Below are 23,657 nucleotides of genomic sequence, written 5' to 3'. Positions count from 1 at the left end.
AACAACAAGAAAGACACTTTAATTGAGAGGAAAAATACACAAGATTGCTACAAAATACGCAAAAATAACTGATAAACATACAAAACCACATAGGAAACAACCAATCGACACCAGAAACACACACACTGAGAGAGAATAATTTAAATAATACCAACAACACACAAAAACAACAAGAAAGACACTTTAATTGAGAGGAAAAATACACAAGATTGCTACAAAATACACAAAAATAACAGAGAAACATACAAAACCACATAAGAAACAACCAAACGACACCATAAACACGCAAACTGATTAAGAGAATAAGTTAAATAATACCAACAACACACAAATTTACTGAATAATAAAAAAGAACAGACGAACAACAACAAAATACACAAAATGACACCAAATAAATAAACAAATGGTTATAGAAATGCTCTTGATTGGAACAACAGAATACAAGGGTCAGTTTGGTCCCACATCAGGCGGGATATGAAGGAAATGATTAAATCTATACAAATAAATCTATTCAGGAGGCACTAAATACTGTTTCATTCCACTTATTTACAAAATAAAATGTGTGTCATCACTCATTCATTCAATTATTTCACAGAATCCTGAGCAAAATGTTGTAGTCGGACATAAGGGGATACCTGAGCCAAAAAAGTTTGAGAACCACTGGTTTAAAGTATAAGTAGATGCAGAATTATTGTAAATACAAATGCTGGCAAGTAAAAAAATAACAGTCCTATGTTGTGTGGTTGTGCACACATTCAGTGTGCGCATTTGTCCACAATCAGTGTTTGTGTGAGTTTGTTGTTTAGAGATGAAGGTAAATGCAGAGGGTGAGAGATATTTAGTGCACCCTAGTCTAATGCACAGGAGCTGTGTTGTAAATGATCGTTGAAGGCGCTGCAAGCTAACCTATAATTACTGGAGATAAAGTGGCAGGTTCTGGCATTTCATAACCGTTTCTCCTCAAAGCTTTCTTTGTAAGTGGTTCACCAATCATCATCGAGATAGAGGCTCATTTACAGCATCACAACACTTAAAGAAAAAACATATTTTTGCCTCTTTTTTTTAGTGTGTTGATAAAATGTGTGTTTGGGTGGTGCTTCAGCTGGAATAAAAGCTTATCCTAATGGTGGAGCTATTGTGTCCCACAGAAGAAATCTAATCAAGACAAAAATCCCTCATTGACTGTTTTTTTTTTTTTTTTTTTTTTTTTTTTTTTGCTCTCTGGCTGCCTTCTTCCCTTTAAATGAGGCGAACACCCCAAATGCAATTAATATGTCTGCGGCGGATAATGCTCTTGCAAGTGAAGCGCTGCTTTTGTGTGTCAAATGTTGGTGGTGTTAAATCGTGTGTATTGTTTTCTGTAAACGGAGCAGACAAAGCCGTTCTGCTGGGCCAGCATCTTTTATTCTCCGTGTAAAGCGTCGCTGGCAGTGGCACTGGACTTGGCCATCTAAACTGGCACAGCCCATTGTCATGTTAAACATTGTCATGTTACTTTTAATTACTTCGTTTCACGGCAGAACAATGCTTTCTATCAGGATCCTATAGATAATTGTCCCTGTAGAAATATTAGCATTGAAACTAAGCAGCAGTGAAGTTGATACTGTAATTTGTGGGTTTTTTGCAGATTATTCAATGTTGTGACCGCCTGTCTTTTCCTTTTTAAACACCAACAGGCATCTAAACAATGAGCATGCCCTGGATGACCGGAGCACAGCCCAGTGTCGAGTCCAGATGCAAGTTGTCCAGCAGCTGGAAATACAAGTAAGTTCTAGATCTGACAGTAAAAGAACAAAAATAAACTATAGTCAATGAGAAGTTGGAATTCTTCTTCCTTCTCTTTTTTGTTCCCATGTCTTACTGTATCGTAAATCCTCCACCTTTCAGACTTCATGTTCTGAAAGTTTGGAGAGAAAAGCCACATTGTGGTCTCCTGTACAAGCAGGACCTGCTGAATTCAACAAAGCCACTAAACAAAGAAATCCTCAGGCTTTACAACCAAAGCCATTATGGCTGTTTTAATTGAATTAAGCATGTGCTTTATTTCCACTTCTTTCTCCCCCCCCCTTTCCTTTTTCTTTCCAATTAATAGCGAGCGCATCTCTCCCACTCGGCTGTGTTAATTAACTGCACTTTGCACCTGAAGAAAGCTCAAAAGGAGGGAACTATTTTCAGTAGGTGGAGCGTGACCTTATTAAGAAGTCATGCTGGCTAGATAATGAGAGCGCTGATTGAGCGACGTTATTACTCAGCACTGCTGCTCCTCCCTCCAAAAACATTCTCCAAACTGTCAGAAACATTGGCTTCTTTCTGCTTCAATGATTCCACTAAAATGGTCTTAATTCGTCCTAAAAGTGTGAGCGATTGATGAGTAATTGGTGAATACTCCATATAAAAGGCACACAATAGTAACTTTGTCCGTGACAACGCGTTTCCTCCCACACAGTCATTTTGTGGTCTGATAAAAAGTCAGACTGATGTGTGAGGATTGAAATAGGGGTTTTGCTGTTTTCTTTATCATTTTCTTGTGTGTGTTTTTTTTCTATTGCAAACGCAAAGATTACTATACAGTGGTTACAGCAATGATTTCCTCCTGCTTTCCTCTCTTCCCATCTTCTTTTTCTTCCTCCCAGAAGCCTTCACTAGTAATGAGGTCCAGCTCATGTCCATGTGCACCCTCGAGCTTGTCTGTTCCCCCCTGTGTGTTTGATCCTTGTGTGTATATATTCAGGGGCATTGGGTTGTGGGGAGATCAGCCTTTCATGCGGACCAGTCCCTGTCACTCCTTGTGAATTAGATTGATGATAGGTGTAGGCTGGGGCCAACTAACGGGACCAGAGAGGCGGGGATATGCCTGGAACTCTGTTTGGAAGACCTCTTCACCTCTCGGCAGCTGCTGGTCGGCTCCATCCCCTTAACAGTGTCCACAGGACTTTGAGCAGACACTTAGAAGCACCTAATTTATGGCCTAACTAGCTTGTTACTGTCAGAGCCTTGCTGACCTAAATTCTGCTATTGACAAAAAGATGAAATGCTATTTGTTTAGCCTGACCTGTCTGCACCCCTGTCTCCCTAGATTCACATATTCATGCTAGCGGCCTCCTTTCCCTCCTTTCTTCCTTCTGACTTCACCTCTCTCTTTCTTCCTCCGTCTTCTCTAATCTACTCTAATGCACTCTCCTCTCCTCCTTCTTTCTCAACAGCTTTCTAAAGAACGTGAGCGTCTCCAGGCGATGATGGCCCACTTACACATGAGGCCCTCAGAACCCAAGTCATCTCCCAAACCAGTAAGTGCATATTGGTCTCGGCGCTGCCATAAACAGGCTCAGGCCATGAATCAGGCAGCCACACACACACACACACACAAAATGAACAGTTTAAACGACGTGGGTGTGCCACTGAAGATGAGCGATCAGGGAATGGGATTTTGAAATACTGAGTTACATCTGCTTCTCGACAGTTATTGGCCGCCTGCTAGAGGACATTGGAGTTTGGGAGTGTATTAGATGGCCAGGCGGTGGAGTCCTCAGCTAAAATACAGGGTTATTTCATTGTGATAGATCTAACGGCCAAAACAACTTGTTGGCTGCTGATGACCGTTTGTCTCAGTGGCCACAGTGCCACTCCAAAGTGGAACGAAAGAGAAGTAGATGTGTCATTTTAACAACAAAACACCTGCAAATTACAGCCGACTGCCGCAGATACGACAATGTTGACATAAATAGTGAAGCTGAAATTGACTGCAGAGAGAATAAAACTTACAAGGGGTCATAGAAGAAGGAAAAGTGTGACATTTTCTTTTATTTTTCTCATTTTACTTTTCCATTAGAAAGTTGTGATTTCATCGCTTTCATTTCATCTGATGTTTAAAGAGAATTTCATGCGTATCGGTTTCTGCAAACATTGTTTGGCCAAATTTTGACACACATTCGAACATCACAGAGCAAAATATTATTCGCGTGTTTCTGCTGCTTAGTAAGAGCTTGCTTTCAATCGAATAATTCTGCTCATCACCTCTTATCACATGATAGCATAATTATCCCATAATTCCATCAGGAATCAAACTCTTTTATATAATTCAATCTCTTTCTCTCTTTCTCCCTCTCGCTCTCTTTTCAGCTGTAACATTTTTTTTAATCATCAAAACTCCAGCAGCTTGGTTCCATCTTGTCCAATAAAGCATTTGTAAGCTATAATCCATGCCTGAATATGAATGAATGATGTTAATGAAGTATTGCATTACATAAAGCACACATGAAAGAGCAGCTAATTGCATTTGATGGTGGGGCACGTTATACAGAATTCCTAAATGAACAGTTAAGTCTTCAGTTTTCGGGCTTTCTCGCATTTGGAGGAGAGGCATCTGCATGTGGACAAATGTATCAACAAATCTGAGAAAATGAAAAACAGTCATTGAATTTAATTTTATTGAAATTGGAAGTACAACATCGTAACTGATTTTTGATTTAAAAAGGTTACTTTAAGTCTGAAGTTGTTTTTGGTGAATCCTATAAACAACCATTGCCTGTGTAAAAAAACACACTCTAAATTTACCCCATTTCCTCCCTGATTTGAACTTCATTCTTAATGAATAAAAATCCCAAAATGCATTTTTTGTCTCATCCTTTACCACTTTTTTCCAACATTAAGTGTGTATTTGGATGTGTCCGTTCATTGTGTAGTAAGCCAGTGTTTGACAAATGTTGACTCCAATGACTAGAGATTTGCAAACACTCCCACTAAGACGTTCTGTCTCTTGTTGTGTGTTTTTCATTTGTGGCTTTAAAAGGCACAGAGAATATGTTGAAAAACGCACCTATACTTTTCCTGTTTAGGGTATCTCAGATCAGAAGTCTTAGACACACACGTTTTATGTCATTTTTTATTCACAAAGGACAATACGAAGATAATTTCCACCAAAATGAAAAATGTATAAGTATGAGATGTCCAGCTTCAACTAACTTATGGCTAATGTCCAGGTGTTAGCTCCACGTAAACCCAGTTATCCTCTGGGAAAGTTGGTCTACATAAGTCTGGCCTCTACTCTTGGGTCTCAACTAGGGTGACCCTACCAGGAGCTTTTGCTACTGCTGGTGTAGCTCGAGACCAGCAGAACAGATCCTTTGCGGATCAGTCTCTGGATCATTATCAGCAGTCCTCGCAGTGGACCTCACCTTTACATGAACTTCATTGACTATGAAAAGTCCTTTGATAGCCTAGACAGAAAGATCCCGTAGAAACTACTCAGGCATTAAGGAATTCCAGAGAGGATCATCTCTCTCATCCAGTGTAATTATCAGGATATGAGCTACAGGGTTGCCCATGCAGGCCAGTTGTCAGACAGTTTTTAGGTGAAGACTGGAGTGTGGCAGGGAGATCTGCTGTCCCCCCTCCCATTCCTCCTGGTCATTGACTAGGTCATGATCTTAATATCAAGCAGAAACAATGCGATACAGTGGACACTCTGGACACAGCTGGATACCCTCTACTTTGCTGGTGATCTGGCACTGCTGTCCCACAATCACACGCAGATGCAGGACAAGACCACCCACCTTGAGATAATATCAGCATGAACAGGAATGAAGATCAACAAATAGAAGACAAAACTGAAAAAGGTCAACACCACAGTTAGTACTCCATTCACAGGAGCTGGAGAACTCATCAGAAGAGTAGATTTATTTGTCTACTTGAGAAGTGTGGCTGACAAGCAGTGGGACATTGACCAAGATGTCGCAGCTAGGATAGGCAAGACACGAGGCTCATGACCTCAAGAGAAATTAGTATGAAGTTGGTACTGCTTTATGTCTGTGATGCGGAGAATTATCAAGACAACAGAACAGAAAATCAGACCATCATTTACACCTGTCTGAGGCAAATCTTTAAAATCAGATGGCCGGAGAAGATCTATTATGAAGATCTACGGCAACAAACAGAAGAAGAACCAGTGGCCCAGTAGATTCTGCGGAGGTAATGGGGTGGGATTGGACACACCTTTAGGAAGCCAGCACCCAAGACCACACACCAATCCCTGACCTGGGACCCTCAGGGGAAAAGAAAAAGAAACCCTGAGTCTGAGATCAAGGTGAAGGAAACCTACTGGTCAGACATCCAGCAGAAAGTCCAGACCACGGTGCAATAATGGAGTGTTGTCAATGACCAACGCTTATTCCTGAGTTATTGGCCTAAGTAGTAGAAGTATACATTTCCTCTCTACCAATTTAACCTAGACACACCGAGTGTAGGTTTTGCATGAATGGTTGTATCATTGTTTTCTATAATTTTTTAAAAGTAGCTTTTAATTTTCGATAATTAATGAGATATTAAAAAAATATATATATTTTTATTTTCTTAAAAATATTTTTCTTTGCATCCTCCAATACAAACTTTTCACGAAAAAAATATTGATTATTTGTTTAGAACTTGTCTACTATAGTTTATAGCCTATATGTGAAAAACATAAACATCACAAAAACTCAATGTGCAGCAGTTAATGATTTCTATCTCTTGGAGAAAACAAAACACGTTATGACGTAGTTTTCCATCCTCCTCTTTCTCCCCCCTCAGCAGAAGTCTGTTTAGGCAAACAGCTCTCATCCCGTCCCCACACTAGAACAGCTCATTACAGCTAAGTGGGCACGTAATTATTATCTGAAATCCTCTACTTCCACCTTCCTTTAAACTTGACATTTTACTGTATTTATCAACACATGCCACAAATGACTGCCGCTACCTTCTCCCTCCATCTCTCAGCGCCCTCGTTGCCTTCCATCTTTCAAGTCGGTTTTAATTCAACACTTTTGCAACGGATGCATTCCACTCGTGGACTCACAATTAAAGCAATTTGGTTTGAATATGCAACGATGTCATTACCATTCCAGTTAAATTGGCACTGAGACTAAAAGGTCAGTTAGGAATTTTTCAGTCAGTTAGTGTCTCTCACATGAGATTTGGGAAGCAAATGTGAAGATGGTGAAAAAGCTGGACGATTAGTGGGCGTAGTTGGCATTCAAGCCAGTGGTAGGTAGCTTTCGCCTCTAATGACCGAGGAGGAGAAGATTGAGAGCACAAACCGCCTGGACAGGCCATCTCCATTCAGATACGTTCTAATTTTCACACTGAAGGTTGAACAAACAGTAAGCAAGGAATATGTTGAGTTTGTCCACATCATTTATTTAGAGCATGTATCAAACTCAAGGCCCGTGGGCCAAGTCCAGCCCTTTAGAGGATCCAATTCGGCCCACTGAAGACAGTAAAAATGACAAAGCATTAATTATTGTGTAAATGACCAAATAATCTAGATGTAGATATTTCAAATTCACCAATTTAATGAAACTCTACAATATTTTAGAGGCTTGCCGTTTTCCTTTGTTTATATCACATGAACGCAGTCATTTTTATTGCAAGTTGTGGTGAGAACTCTTGATTTTTGCACAAATCTTGCAATTTCTCACAAACAAATTCCAAAAAATTCTTCTAAATTACACAAAAATTGTTAACAAAATCAGGAATTTTTTAAGTAAAGACTGATATTAAAAACTAGGTCACAATGATGTTAAAAATGTTCTGTTTCCCACCTGAAAATCTGCAGCCCAATTGAGATCAAAATGGTCCATATTTGGCACAGATAGACTTTTGCTCTGTTAATATTGCATAGCAATTTGTGTTTTTGGTCACATGTTTGGGTAAGGTCATACAACACGTGTTGGAAATATTACATCAGCTTAAAGCTGGTTTTCTTAAAGAATATGGGTATTTCTCAAGCGGCGGATGAAGGGAGTGGGAGGCCAGCGATGAGTTTGTGATAAATAGAGAGATAAAGAGAGATTGGAGCCGGATAACACGGAGGCTGATGGTTAGATAATCTTGAACAGCATGTTCTAATTAGAAATCTTATGATACAATTTGGTGGTTGTAATTAGTGGAGATGGGCTGGCTCCTCTTCACAAGCCTTGTTAGTGGAAACACAGCTGTGTTGGAGAGGAGAGGAGGAGACACTCTGCTCCGTCAGACATACCGCAAAAATAATGCCTCCGCCGCCCCCTCATCCCCCTTCACTAACCAATCTCTGTGTTTTTCCCCACGTAGCTAAACCTGGTGTCCAGTGTTACCATGTCCAAGAACCTGCCTTCTACATCACCCCCAAACTTACCTCAGACACCCACCACGCCGACGGCACCCATCACACCCATGGCTGCCATGCCCCAGGTGCCGTCGGTGCTGGGAGGAGCTAACGTCCCCAGCATGGGGGCCATGCGCAGACGCCACTCGGATAAATACTCCATGTCTTTGTCCTCAGGTAGGACCAACTACTCAGCACTACACTTTTAGACACACACAGGCTGTTTTTGTCCTAATTTACCTCCACTGCAAGTAATTGGTGATTGATATTCAGGGTTTTCTTCAGGAATTTTTCACAACGTAGGATGATCGCGAGGTACACAAGCTTTGTAGGGGTGTCCAAGCGCATCCTCCAGAAAATTTTGAAATTTATGACCCTCTGATGACCAAATTTTGTAAAGCTAAAGTGTTTTTTTTACTTTCTTTGTTACTGCTTCACTTCAAAGCTAAGTTATTTGTTGACTTGGTGAAGGATCATGATGAATGTATAGATAGAGAGTTACTCATGCTTAGTATAGGTCCTCCTCAAATAAATACCCAGACACTGTATAGACAAGAAATACCATTTTATTCTAAAAAACAATTCGAAGACGCGCTTTTCAAATTTAAATGAGGTATTATGTGGGACCCGTAGTAATATTGGGACTGTTATGGACGATTAGTGTCGCAAACAACAGAAAACGCTGGTCGAAACACACCGCAGTGGGCGGCACCACTCCCTAGGGGTTCAAACTGACACCATAGGGGACCCCTACGCTCAAGAGCCCTGGCGAGAACCCTGATATTACTTAGACCACACTGCCTCACACACACGATAGTGCATTCACACTTTTTTCCATCCATGTGCAATGACACACACACACACACATACGCATTCCAACAGTCTCTGCAGCGAGTGTGTGTTTAATCACTCTGGATGTAAATAGACAAGAACTTCCCCACTGTGCATGAATATTACATGGCTGTTAATTAAGTTCAAATAATGGCTGAGAAATATAATATTTATCACATTAAGACATTTCGTGTCTTATGTTTTGCATTTTAAACGGTCCGCCTTTGATGTTTTTGTTTACATTCGGTGTTTAGAGTGAAGAAACATAAATTATTCAACCTCAGCCTCGACTAACTACATGGATCTCATTTTATGGATGTATTAGTGTTTAAGATCCCTCACGAGAGAGATTAATTAAAAATGCATTTTGTTAGACATGGAAAATGCTGATTTGATGTGTGTGTCCCCACCCCATCCCCTCCCCTTTTTTTCTCTCCCCCCTCCCCTCTTTTTGACATCCCCCCCCCCCCTCCCTAATTTGATGAAATTCTCAGTACATGCAATTTCTAAAGAAATCAAATTTACCAATTATTTCAGGTGGTGACACAGTATTTATTTTTCCAGAGATTGCCCCAAACTACGAGTTTTATAAGAATGCAGATGTCAGACCACCATTTACTTATGCAACCCTCATAAGACAGGTGAGTGGGAAATAAATTAACTTTTCTTGATTAGATTAGAATTAATTGCCCTTTCTCCCCCCCACCCCCCTCCCCTCTTCCCTCTCATTCTCTGTTAGTAAGCTTTTATTTTCTCGTCTCATTTCAGGCTATCATGGACTCTGCCGACATGCAGTTAACACTCAATGAAATATACAGCTGGTTCACGCGCACGTTTGCCTACTTCAGACGCAACGCTGCAACTTGGAAGGTAACCTCCACGCACACGACTACACTACACACAACCCTCCATGCAAACCCTCTCCCCTTCATGTGTATTTATTCAGCTCGACACGGTTAGCGCTCCTCTCCCCTTCCTGTTAACCTTTCTTCTGAATAGATTCCATTCTTGGTCTTTATTTATTTTTTCCCCCTCATTTGGGCCTTCTCTGTTTGGAAATGACAGCTCCAAGAGTTATTCTCTTCCAGATATCGTTTTCTAATTCGGTGCAATTAATAGCGGAGGCTTGGCAAGAGAGAGGAGAGGTCTCTGACGCACTAATTATACGGCAGCCACTCCATCATCAGCACCTTTTGTTAAGAGATGCACCTCCTCCTCTTCCTGGTCCCGAATCCACCTTCTCCTGCATATCACTGGTTAATTAGGAGGAAACAGGATTGTTAAACATATCTGTGTAATCTGTACATAAGCAAACATAGAAATTGTGTCTCCAGAATGGGTTAAAGCAGTGGTTCCCAATAGGCCTGGGCAATATATCGAGATTCAAGATATAGAAAATCGCCTATATTGATATTTTATAGCTTGTTTTGTATAAAAATACTAGTTTTACGAGTCGCTGCTGTCGTTACTTCTGAGAACAGCATGAAAAGCACATTTTGATGGATTGCTGAGTACATCCTAACCATGACCAACTCCTAAACAAGCCACACTACAGAACTCACTCACACGTGCTGTCCCTTATAGGAGAAAAAGCAAGAGATGAATGTGCCTGTGTGGCATTTTCCATCAGCAAATTTAACCCAGAATTGTCTTACTGGTAAGACTTTATTGACTTAAAAATATTGACATATTACCATTTTTTTAGAAAACATATCAAGATATGAATTTTGATCCATTTCCCAACCTTTTTTGGATCGTGACCCCATTTTGATTTCAAGAATTTCTGGCGACCCCAAAGACATTTTTTTTGAGAATTAGTTTTTGATCATGTTTGTTTTACTGTATTAGATTTTATTTATTTTTTACTGCATTTAATGTGAACTAGATTTATATTTGACAAAGAGAAAGTAAAGAATACAGTTGTTTAAGATTGTGTTGTTTTAATTAAAGAAAAAAAAAAAAGTACAATTTTTCACAAATGTATTTTCATTTTTTAGAAAATTCAGGCGACCCTATTTAAACTCCAGGCTTCCCCACATGGGGTCCCGACCCCAAGGTTGAAAAACACTGTGTTAAAGAAACACAAAGGATGATTTTTTTATACTAGTCCTTACAACTTTATTGTCCCGTCTGCTCGCACAAAGATGGCTTTTTTTTTTTTTTAAAGGCCTTCTGTCTGCACATGTTGAAAAAGCAGAAGCGTGTTTGTCTGCTGATAAAGAATTTTCTCGCTGTGCGTCTCTGGTGTTTTATCCCTCGCGGCCCCCAGCGCATCAGCCATTAGCTTTGCCTTTAGCCTTTGTGGCTGCGCTGAAAAAGGACTGGAGGGAAAAGCCCGAGCAGCCGCTCATCAGTATGCAAGACATGTGACAGTGCTAGATTTAGCAAAGTGAATTAATTTGGATTTGGGATGCTAATGAGCACATGGGCGTGTGATCACCAAATCAGGAGGGCACACACACACACACACACACACACACACAAAAAAAACATAAATAAATGGGTGACCTTTTCCAAAACAGTGTGTGGCGTGTTTGACTGTGTGATAACGTCAGGACTTGTGTTCAGGTCAAAAACAAATCGAGCATCAGCACAAATACGCACAATTTTAAATTGACTGTAATGGTTCACTGGAAATACATCCACAGCTGCTCAGATCCCTTTGGAAACTGATAAACTGAGGCACATTGATCAGGGTCTGCTTTGTCTTTTTTTTTTTTTTTTTTTTTTTGAACAAATGTCTAGATTATGTTTCTAAAAAGGAGAAGAAGACAAAAAAGAAAAAGAAAGAAATGAAAGGTAGTTTAATATCTCATCTTGGTCTCATCAGACAGACCCGTCCTCCCCACCGCACCCCACTTTCCCTTTCTCTCTCTTTTCTCTCACCCAGAAGCTTATTAGTTCTAACTATATAGCATGCATAATAAAACTGCTCATTTGCTCATTAATATTAAAATTATCATATTCAGAGCCATGGGCATTAAGATCAATCAAATCCTGGGATTTTCAGGTCAGATGCGAGATCTGCTTATGAGTTTTTTTTATTTTTTTTTATTCTGAATCCCTTTTTCGTGGAGACAGAGCTGTACACAGCGAGCTGAGGGACATGATAAATATGAGATGCACAGATATTAAAGCCAAGCTTATTATTTGTAGAGTGCTTTAATTATAGTCGTATTCATTTAACAGGCTTTTTCCTGCAATTTTGTCTTATTTAAGCGTTTCATGAAAAACGTCTTGGTCTTTTCATAAAGATGTATAATGTTTTAATTTCATAGTTTGCTGTGATCGTTTAGTGCAGCCCCCCGTGTCATGCAAGCACCCATTCAACAGCAGACGGAGAATATTTGGACACATAGATTTTTAGGATAATCCTTCTTAAATGTGAGCGAAACAAACCCTGATTCCTGACGTTCCTCTTTCATCCTATGCTGTCATGTTGAAAGCAACGTGTCCATTAAGAGCAACGCTTTTCTGGAGCTAGAAGAGTTCCTGACACCACCATTATCAAGGCCAGCATTACCACTTCTGTCACCACCATATAAGCCATTCGCTATGCTGATTACCTCTTTTTAGCCTACTTACGCTGATTGATATGTACTGTGTGCAGGACTTGTAAGAGCATTCGCTCTCACTCAATTTTTACTAATTAAATCAATGGCGCGTGAATGTTAAGAATTTCTTTAAAATGCAAAAAAGAAAAAAAATCTATTTCTCGGCTCGTTTTTTTTTTTTTTCGTCTTTCTTGATGGATAATGAAGGCGAGTGATTCAGTTTGACTCGCTCTGACCAGTTTTGTCACATCTCTCCACAGAACGCCGTTCGCCACAACCTCAGCCTGCACAAGTGCTTTGTGCGCGTAGAGAACGTGAAGGGGGCGGTGTGGACGGTAGATGAGATGGAGTACCAGAAACGCAGGTCACAGAAGATCACAGGGTAGGTCAACAACACGCAGACTCTGCTCACATTTTATACTATCATTATAATAGTCTTTTTTTTTAAATTCTTTTTAACGTTTTATTAAATACACTTTGTCAACAAGAAGTTAAATGTATTATTTTGCTTTGTTTTTGCATTCCATAGAAGCCCATCACTTGTCAAGAACCTGCCCTCCAGTCTGGGCTATGGGACTGCACTAAATGCAAGCTTACAGGTATGAAAACATCAACTCAGGGGTGTCAAACTCATTTTAGTTCAGGGGCCAAATACGGAGCTCTTTGATCTCAAGTGGGCCACAGATTTTATGCAGGAAAACCAGTCATTTTAACATTATTATTAACAAATTGCCTCAGGACTTGAAAGACATGTCAACTTCACGCATATAAAAATCATATTTTCACCAATCTTAATGTAAATATCATATATTTTTTAATGTATTTGTTGGTGTATTGAAAATGTGTCTTGATGTACCTTTTTATGCAATATTTCTGTATATTTTCTTTATTTTTTCTGTTCTTTTATGTACTAGAATCATTTTTATGGACCCCAGGAAGATTAGCAACCACCACGGTGGAAGCTAATGGGGACCCAATGAACAAATAAACAAATAAATAAAGAAATTGTGCCCTAGTTTGCACTTCTACGCATACATAAAATACAAAACATGTAAGAAACTGACGTTATCCAAGCAAAGAGTGACAGATATCAGTCCCGGCAGGAGCTTCACTTTATATTTCCTAGATTTTAGGACCAATTTCTATTTAATTAAGGGAAATATTATGGAATAATTTGAAGAAAATTGAAGGATTTTGTAACAGTTTAACATGAAAATATTGCTAAGTTTCATTTACGCAATGATTTGTGTTTTCTCTGTCATTTTGACTTTCTCCAAAGGGCCGGATTTGGCCCCCGTTCCATGATTTTCACACATGTGAATTAATGCTTCACTTGATATCAGTAGAAAGAACCCTGCTTTAAAAATAGCAGCTAACCCAGTGTGCATTAGCTGGTGCAAAGCTAACAGCTCAACCTGGTTGTAAACATGTGACTGAAGGAGGTTCCACACTATTAGTGTCACTCTATCTTTTTTTGTGATTTTACGTCCCTCCCCTGTCACACTCTTCATCCGTTCCCACTTCCTGTGCACCCTCAGACTCAGACTCAGGCCACCCTGTGGTTGAAGCAAGAACCAACTCTCACATATTATTTTTTGGGACCTTTTTTTCCTCTTTCAGCCGGAGCATTCACACTAGATTGATAGCAGTGTGTGCAAATGCAAGGGCATGTGCATTAATATTTATCTAAGCTGTCATAAATGATTTGGCTTCATAGTTGTGGGCCAGTGAGGTGCTCATGGCAAAAACTTTAAAAGTTTAATCACTTTATATAACTTTAATGCAGCAGCAGCTGCAGCGGAAAATGTCAGGAGTTTTTTTTATTATTTGAAGTTTTTCAGGGACTTTTTTTTTTTTTAATAGCCACATAACACAAGGACACAGGGACGGGAACCTGGGGGGTGCATTTGTCAGTAAACGATAGCTCAGACTGTGGTGTTGTTTGTCTCCTTCCTGCAGGCTGCCTTGGCAGAAACCTCTCTGCCCTTGTTGGGGACACCTGGGTTCATGGGTAGCGGGCCCACGGGGCCGATGGGGGCGGGCACCCACGGCCTGCTGGGCGGAGACCCGTGCCTGCCACCAGGACTGTTAGGCGGGAGCCCGCCCGGCTTGCTGGGAGGTAGCCCCCCTGGTACGATGAGTGGCAGCCCACCCACCCTGATGCACATGACGCACGACGAGCTCAACGGGTCGCTGGACCACCTGGACACCAACGGACACAGCAGCCCCGGATACTCCCCACCAGTACACATGTAAGAGCTAGAAATATAACAGCACTTAGGAAGGCAACTAAAGGAAAATATATTTTAAACCTACCTATTATCCTCAAATATTACTCACACAGGTAAACATCCCTGGGGTCAATCTGACCCCAGGGATATTACCTCCAGAAAATGATTTTCAGGAAATTGTTGACCACATTTTTGTGTCAGGCACTTTATTTGTTGAATACATAAATAACCCTTTGATATGAAATCTTGACCTTTTCTTGAGTGCAGTATTTCTCAAATGGGGGTACGTGTACCCTCAGGGATACACAATGGCACTGCAGGGGATAAAGTGGAAAATTAACAAACAAAGTTCTCAGGCTTGGTCCCACCCCAGGTGTGATATAACCGCAAATGATAAAAACTATAGAAATAAATCTATTCAGAAGCTACTAAATCAGTGTTTTACAACCTTGGGGTCGGGACCCCATGCAGAGTCGCCTGAAATTTCAGAAAAATTGAAATTGATTTTTGAATTTTTTTTTAATGATTATTATTATTTTTAAATTAAAACAATGCAATCTTAAACATCACTTTGTGAATCTAGGTTCAACTAAAATGTAGTAAAAAGAAAAAAAATCTGAGCTCAAACATGATCAAAACCTAATTCTAGAAAAAAATGTCTTTGGGATCGCCAGAAATTCTCAATATCAAAATGGGGTCACGATCAAAAAAAAAAAAAATAGGCTGGGAACCACTGCATTAAAGACTGTTTCTTTCCTCTTATTTACAAAATGAGATTCTTTAAAATGTGTGTAATCACTCATTCATTCCATCATTATGCTCTATAGTTGTTTTAAAATAGATTTCTAAGCAGTGTGAGAACCACTGCTGTGGCTATCTGTCGTTTATTGCATGGATATTGTATTCATATGAGGAAGTGAAAACTGCAACACAATGTTGGAATAGATTTTTCCCCAAACTGCTCTGTATTTGACCCCTGAACCCCTACTTTAAAACCTTCACCTTTTTAAATGGATCTTGTGATGTCACGAAGGACTGCATGAGCCCGTCTGCGCACACACACACACACACACACTCGGCAACAAAAAGAACATTTTTCTGATTTTCATCAAAGCTCATGTTCTGAAGTCAGTGGACAATAAGCTAAGCGCCTCAGTAATGGATAAAGGATGCACTCTGGCTCTGTGTGAGTGTATCACAGAGTGCACAGCCCTGGCAGTCAGCTGTACATTAATCCAGTCGGACGTGTTTACCCGTTTCTGAAAACAGGGTGCTAAGTGGAGCAAAATACGCCGGCTGGCTGCAGACAGGATCCCAGTGTTCCCAGGCCTCTCAGGATGTTTCATTCTCAGTAACAAGAGAGCATCTCCCTTTTATTTTTCATGCTGTCCACGCAGCCTTGACACTGACATACGTAAGTGGCTGTGGAGGATGGGATGCATCCATCCATCCATCCCTTCCTCTTTGCCCGTCTGCCTCTCTCACACGGGCCGCGACATGCTCAGAAATGGAAGAAATGTGTTTTTCATGACTGGCCTGTGCAGAAGGTGTTTAAATAATGAAGGGGCTTGTAGCGCTGAACTAAACAGTACATCACCTTCAAGGCCTTTCACACACACACAGAGAGAGAGAGAAAGCAACACAATTCAACAGGTAGACAAAAACCACTCCTTCACCTGCGTGTCTAAAGGTTAATACATGCTTAACCGCAGAGCCGATAGCCCCGGGCCACACACACACACACACACACACTGGAGGAGTTTATCTCCCCGTGTGTGTGTGTGTGTGTGTGTGAGAGACACAACACACTCGGTCTTCACCCTGAAGGAGCAGAACTGAAACTTCTCGCCCTAACTTTGTTCCTATAAAAGCAAATCAAACGTTTTAATATCTCTCTGCTTTATGGGCTGCACCCCGTGCACTGTTATGGATGTCTTTGATTGCCCCTCATGGTCCTCCTCCTCAGCCCCCGTCTCATCCTCCCCCATCCTCACTTCACCACTTCTACGATCCCCCAACCTGCCATTAGGGCCGGCCGACTAATGACCTTATTTGCATCCGTGACATACCTCTGCATGATTGCTGGTGGTAATCTACGATTGATGAACGCACACACACACTCACACACACACACATATACATATATATATAGAGCAGAGTCTATTTATGATACTGCAAAGTCCAGCGTTCACTCCTGAGTGACTCCATAATGGCAGCCTGCCATTAAGCACTAAATGGCTCATCCACATATTTTAATAAAGCGTCACAAAGCTCAGGCCGATGAATATTCTCCCTGTGAGCCACACAAACATCTAATGAGCCACGCTCCACAATGATCAATGTGATGCATTCAAGTGCAGGCATGTTTTAATCTTAAGTAGGGCTGGGCGATACGGACCAAAACTCATATCTCGATATATTTTTGTCAAAAATGGCGATATACAATATAAATCTTGAGAATTTTAACATGAATTATTGTGTTAATTACCAAATAATCTAGTTAAAGATGTCTCATGTTCACCAATTTATTCAAACTCTATAATATTTTTAAAGGTGCAGTTTTCCTTGGTTTACATCACATGAATGCAGTCATTTTTAATTGCAAATTGTGGCAAGAAATCTGTATTTTTCCCACGAATCGTGCAATTTCTCACAAATTCCACAAATATTGGTAGCATTTTTATAAATAAAGACTGTGTCGTTTGTTACCCTGACACAAAAAATTCCAACATACCACCAAAGGTGTCATAATTTAGCGATGATTGTTTTATTTGCAAAAGATGAAAAAATTTTTTTTAATTTTTTAAACTATTATTTTTGAATATTTAATTAGATTTATTGTTTTGGAGATAGAGCTGGGCGATATGGACCAAAACTCATATTTCAATATTTTTTTCTCAAAATGGCGATATACAATATAAATCTAGATGTTTTTATGTCAATAAAGTCTGACCAGAAAGACAATTCTAGGTTAAATTTGCTGACGAGAAATGCCACACAGGCTTGTTTATTAATAAACAGCTGCACAATATTTTACACTTTTGGCTTTTTCACCTATTCGGGACAGCACGTGTGAGTGAGTTCTGTCGTGTGGCTTGTTTAGGGGAAGGTCTGTGTTAGGACGCACTCAGAAATCCATCAAAGTGTGCTTTTCATGCTGTTCTGAGAAGTAGCAAAAACTCCTAAAACAAGTCTTTTAATACAAAAGAAGCTATGAAATGTAATATCTCAGAAATATGGAATAATTGTAAAGAATGACACTATGAATAATATTAAATACTTGTATAATGTGATTTGTACGGTGTGATTGTATAAATAAAACAAGTTAAAAAATATACATAGATATACAGTATCTCTATTTAGGCTATATTGAAATTTTCTATACCACCAAATAAAGAAAACTTGATGTATTTTGAATCACGATATATTGCCCAGCCCTAATTTCAAGTGATCAAAAACACTAAATTGAGATGTTTTTAAAGAATTCAAAGCACACGATGGGAACAGATGATTGTTTTATTTGCAAAAGATGAAAAAAAAACAAACTCAAGTTAGGGAATTAAGTTTGTACATTTTTTGGTGAGAAAATAGGATATTTAATTATATTTATTGTCCAGCTTTGTTTTGGAGATCAGATTTGTAGTTTTTTTTTTTCCATTTTTCTGACCTCTGCTCCACGCGTTACTGTTTTATTTAGGACCGTCCTCGACTCAAAGAGGCCAGAAACAGGATGAAAAAAAACCCTCCTGCTCTCATCCCCACATCAGAATATTCATTTACAGTATTTGGCTCTGAATATTAAAGCCATCTGTACCTTTTAAAATTCTTTTCAAATGCTCATCCCCCCCGCCCCCCTTCTCTCACTGATGAAGGCTACCCATGAGAGTCGCATCCTAACGTACTAGCACTTGATAAGCCCCCCCCCCCTCCGTACTCCTATTTCAAAGTCTTGAGGGATTTTCTGATGCATCCGATGTGTCAGAAATAATTAGGTTTTGTCAGATTTATCATCGTGGCACAAACCCTTCTCCCTGACTCGAGCCCCGGATCATGTTATGCCTTGTTTGTGCGTGACAGTATTATTATTCTTGTTAGTCGCCCAACTCTTTCTTTCCTTTCCGCCCACTCCTCTGTTGTTCTGGGGAGTGGGGGTGGATGGAGGAAGCGTCCTGTCGCAGCTTCCTGCCCAGCGCCGCTTATTGACAGTGGCTAAAGATATTCATCCATTTAGAGTTAAAAACATGTATCATGGTGTCCGAGGGAACTGCCGGGGCTGAAGTTGATTAATGGCAGAACCTAGCTGCCGGTTTTTCCCTCTTGAGTAGCGACACGCACAGCCCCTGCATATTAACGAGTGGCTGCGCTTTCTATTAACTAGATAAAAAAGCCTCTCCTCTGCCTTTGCTCCAGGGGGCTCAGGGATGAGAAATTCTCCATTATTTATCATGTGGCCTGTTTTTTTTCCTCTCTTTTTTCCCCCCTTTTTCATGTATTTCAACCTGGTGTCATCAGTAAACTTTTAAATGCCAAACATGTCTGGAACATCACAGCTTATCGGCCTTACAGGGGCCGTGTTTTTTCATGCAATTTTCATGCGCTTACTTACAGTAGACGTGAGGCATCGTGTCGAATTAACGTCTCACAAACAACACGGTTGTTACCCGCGCAAGATAATGTGTGTAATGCCTGGTGTTCAATGCAAACCCCAGTGTTTATCAGTTAACACATGATACGTGGCGTGACAGCAGGAGGGATTATTACTAGGCTGGTACTTCTGGCTGCAGAAATTTACCTCTAAGCCAGACATGGGCAACTGGTGGCACAGGGGCCACATACGGCCCTTGGTCTAATTATGGGTAACACACAAAATGACTCTAAAAACAGACAAAGTAACTGAAAAATACACAAAAGGGCTAAAACATACAAAATAAATGGAAAACCCCACAAAGAAACAACAAGAATGCTGTAAATTACTCTACAAAGCTTCAAAATACCAGAACAAGATTGAGAAAAAGATTTGAAAAATGCACAAAATGACAAGAAAAACTTACAACATGACTCAAAAAACACACAAAATGACAGAATATGACACAAAATGTCTGCAAAAATACACAAAATGACTACTAAAACATACAAAATTAGTCGAAAAACACACAACAAAAGAACAGGAATGCCGTAAATTACTCCAAAAAGTTTTGAAATGACAGAAAAATACACAAAACGACAGAAAAATGTGCAAAAAGACAACAAGAATGTCCAAAAAACACACAAAATAGCAGAATATGTCACAAAATGACTGCAAAAGCACACAGAAGGACTAGTAAAATGTACAAAATGGAAGAAAAAAAAAACACAATGAAACAACAAGAATGCTGTAAATGACTCCAAAAAGTTTTGAAATGACAGAATAAGACAAAAAAGGATTTGAAAAATACACAAAACATCAAAAAAAATACACAAAAGGACAACAAAAACATACAAAATGAGAGAAAACTAAAAATAAGTTGATTAAAAAATTACACAAAACACAACATAATTAAACAAAATTACTCCAAAAATACACAAAGTGACAGAGAAATACACAAATATACCATACATAAATAGAGAAAACAGAAACACACAAGATTGAGTCCAAAAAACCAACAAAATGACAATAAAAATACACAAACCCTCTGTTCTTTCCTATGTTAAAGCTCAGATTGGTAATTATTTGAATACTTTGTGGCCCTCAGATCAGAGACAATCACAGTTTTGTGGCCCCCGTGTGATAAAAGTTGGCCATCTCTGCTCTAAGCAAACCAGCACCTAACATTTGGTCCGTTTGTGTCGCAGGCCGTCCGTTCACGTCAAGGAAGAACCGCTTAATATGGACGACGACGACTGTCCGATGTCACTTGTGACGACGGCCAATCACAGTCCAGAGTTGGATGACGACCGGGAGCTGGAGGAGGGGAACTTATCAGAGGACCTGGAGTGACTAGGACACAGCTTTTGGTCAACAACATATCCCTCCACCACCACCCCACCCCCCCAACAGCACTGTTACTCCCACACAGACTAGAAACCACTCCACAGTCCCAAGAAAACCACCACAGCTGGCACTTCATGTCTCTCCCTCTCACCACTGGGACTATTTATTAAAGCATGCATCTGGATCTAGAACCAGTCCAAAGGAACTCTTGGTTGCAGCCCTTTGGGATCCCTCCACCTGTCAGGCATAAGATGCTTGATCCAAAAGAAAGAAATGAGACTCTCTGAGACGCGTTTCTTTAGGGGATGGCGTGGCCACATATACGTACAAGGACGCAGAACTCGTGGATTGCGTGGGACGTGGGGAAAGACGAGCCAATCCCGTTCCGTGGAAAGCTAGCGGCTTCATATACTGCCAAAAAAAAGAAGACATTTTATGTTTGTGAATAACCCGAACCCCCCCCCCCCCCCCCCCCCCCCCACAGTAGTTGTTTATGTCTAGAGACGATTGCTGGTTCAATTCAAGTTGACGCTCTGTTTTCATTTGCACAGGAGTAATCTCACGAGTTTGTGTCACTGCCTGTATGTCGCTAAGAAACCCAGCATATTATTATTATTTTCAGCTATTTTTAATTTTTTTTCCATTTCCTTAATTTACGATTTGAATTTTTACACTCCACCGACTGTAAATGCCATTCCCCTGTCTTATACCATTAATGAATTCTGTGGTACCAAAACTGATCGTTTCAGCTGTCCAAAAAAAAAAACAAAAACAAAAAAAAAATGAATGGAGAAAAAAAAAAAAACAACAAAAAAAGGAAAATTGTTTTGAAAAGGTTGACTTTCCAGTCTGTTATCTGTTTGTGATTACAAAAACTGTAATAATGCAATTTAAGTTGGGGGGAAAATAATAATACGTTTCTTTTGCGCAACCATTGACAAAATGCATCTCTGCATTCTTTCCTTCTCATTTTTCCTCCTTTTACCTCCTCGTTCGAAAGCTTTGTCTACCTGCAAACAGTCACAGGCAACAGCTAAAAAACCAAAGCCAACACGAGCAATGGCCAATAGCTTAACGACAGAAGCCGCCAAAAACTCCTCTTGGTCAGCGTTCTGTGACTTTAAAACTCATACAAAGAGAAGCTTTCCTTCCACAAAACTACCTTGGCATTAACCTCTGGGATCGTTTCCTTTAGTCCTATACAAAGATGAGCGCGGAAATAAACACGAACTTTAATGTGTCATTTGAAAACTCATTTCCACTTTGGACATTTTAACTGCTGGTAATTTTTATTTTTATTTTTTTTTACTGGCGGTTTATAACGTGACGAGCAGCTATGTATAACTGGTAAAGTGGATCATGACCAAAACGACTTTTTTGTGTTTTCAGTGGAGGTGCAGAAACATTATTGTGGATTATTTGTGTGTGTGTGTGCGTGTGTGTGTGTGTGTGTGTGCGTGCGTGCGTGTGTGTGTGTGTGTGTGTGTTAAACTTTACACACCAAAATTGAATATTTTCTTTTTTTTTTTTTTTTTTTTTATCAATTTGTTTCCTTTCTGTTAAATATGTGTGCAAATGTCTGACTTTCTCCATTGTTTCTGATCCGCGTCCAAAAACCGAAACTGAAAACATCACAAACCAAACATGATGAATATCTAGTGAAGCCAAATAATATCAAGGTAATAGGACATGTTGTGGCTTGGTTACCACATGAAAGCAAAAATAGCCATTGCATCAAAGGGATATCTAAAGGTGAAACGTAAACCTTGCTTTAACTATAACAAACCCTCCCACGTGGGTGTTTTTTTTTTTTTGTTTTTGTTTTTTCTTTAAAGAACGCCACAGAAAAAAAAAGGAAACACCGTAAACGACGACCTTTAAAACGCACTAAAGAGACTATTGGTGGAAGAAGAAAAAAAACCTGCTGGTGTCATTTTTTTTCCTCACAGCCAATGTCAGCGATAGGAAAGTGTTGTTGCTTTAATGGTCATTTGTGTTTTCAGTAAACCAAAGTTACACAAAATTCTGCCTCCTCTCGTATGGGATAAGAAACCCCTTAAAGACACACAACACCACACGGAGGCTAGCGTACATGCTAACCCCACACATTCTGACCGTTCTCTGCTGGCTGAGCTTTCCAACAACCGATGTGGCTTTGTATTGTGCTGTAACGACCAAAATGGAAACACACTGTGCATATGTTGTTTTCAAGTGTTGTGCCAAGATGAGCTGAACAACACACACATGCAGTACTGTACAAACACACACACACACACACGCGGCTAGTTCCACTTCAAACGGGTTCTGGGCCCAGGAACAAAACCTTATCCCTTCAATACGACTTGAAGTAGACGTCCTTTTATTATCTTAACACACCAAATAAAAAGGGCACTGCTTTTCTTCTTTCTCTTTATTTTTTTTATTTTCCAAGGGTTTTCCCACTTAACCCCCACCCAAAAAAAAAATAAAGGCTTTCCCAAAAGCTTCTACCTCTGCACAACAAATTCCAAACAATTCCAACAAAATTGCACGAGTTACCAGATTGCCACAGACATACACTTGTCTCAAAAGGATGTGGCTCAAAACCAACGTTTACATTCCCTGCGTCGAGATACGGAAGATTTGCATTGTAATGGGTTGTCCTCCAAGCATTTGTAGAATGATAATGTATAGATTACCTGTAAGGGAATATTGTGTTTTAAAACATGCATGTCTAAAAATCATTTGGTGGACTGGAATCGAGAAGTATTAATGAAAAGAATATAATAAAAATCACGGGGATGGATGATGGCCTCAATGTACAATGCATATAGGAGTGCATTACCTCAGATATACTGTTTTAATGGGAGGGATGAACCTGTCAGCCACAGAATGCATATTAACTGTAGATTTGCATGGGTTTTGTATAAATTAAGTAAAAAAAAAAAAAAAAAATGTCTAAAATAGTTGCT

General features: G+C 39.9%; 1 protein-coding gene across 2 annotated transcripts in view; it reads left to right on the top strand.

Moving 5' to 3' along the window:
* Positions 1–21,511, top strand: part of LOC114464666 (forkhead box protein P2) — a 71,025-nt gene extending 49,514 nt beyond the window's left edge. Inside the window, exons 8-16 of one of the 2 annotated variants that reach the window (XM_028449087.1) lie at positions 1,677–1,764; positions 3,204–3,287; positions 8,086–8,296; positions 9,488–9,591; positions 9,719–9,820; positions 12,765–12,886; positions 13,034–13,103; positions 14,464–14,756; positions 20,568–21,511. In XM_028449087.1, the coding sequence (XP_028304888.1) occupies positions 1,677–1,764; positions 3,204–3,287; positions 8,086–8,296; positions 9,488–9,591; positions 9,719–9,820; positions 12,765–12,886; positions 13,034–13,103; positions 14,464–14,756; positions 20,568–20,712 (1,219 nt within the window). In that variant the 3' untranslated portion in view covers positions 20,713–21,511. The remainder of the gene's footprint in view (positions 1–1,676; positions 1,765–3,203; positions 3,288–8,085; positions 8,297–9,487; positions 9,592–9,718; positions 9,821–12,764; positions 12,887–13,033; positions 13,104–14,463; positions 14,757–20,567) is intronic. The other variant, XM_028449088.1, reaches the window with a different exon arrangement.
* The last annotated feature ends 2,146 nt before the right edge of the window (positions 21,512–23,657 follow it).

This window comes from Gouania willdenowi, chromosome 6, assembly GCF_900634775.1.
Source record: "Gouania willdenowi chromosome 6, fGouWil2.1, whole genome shotgun sequence".
Classification (NCBI taxonomy): Eukaryota; Metazoa; Chordata; class Actinopteri; order Blenniiformes; family Gobiesocidae; genus Gouania; species Gouania willdenowi.
This window is presented reverse-complemented; position numbering and strand designations above follow the sequence as displayed.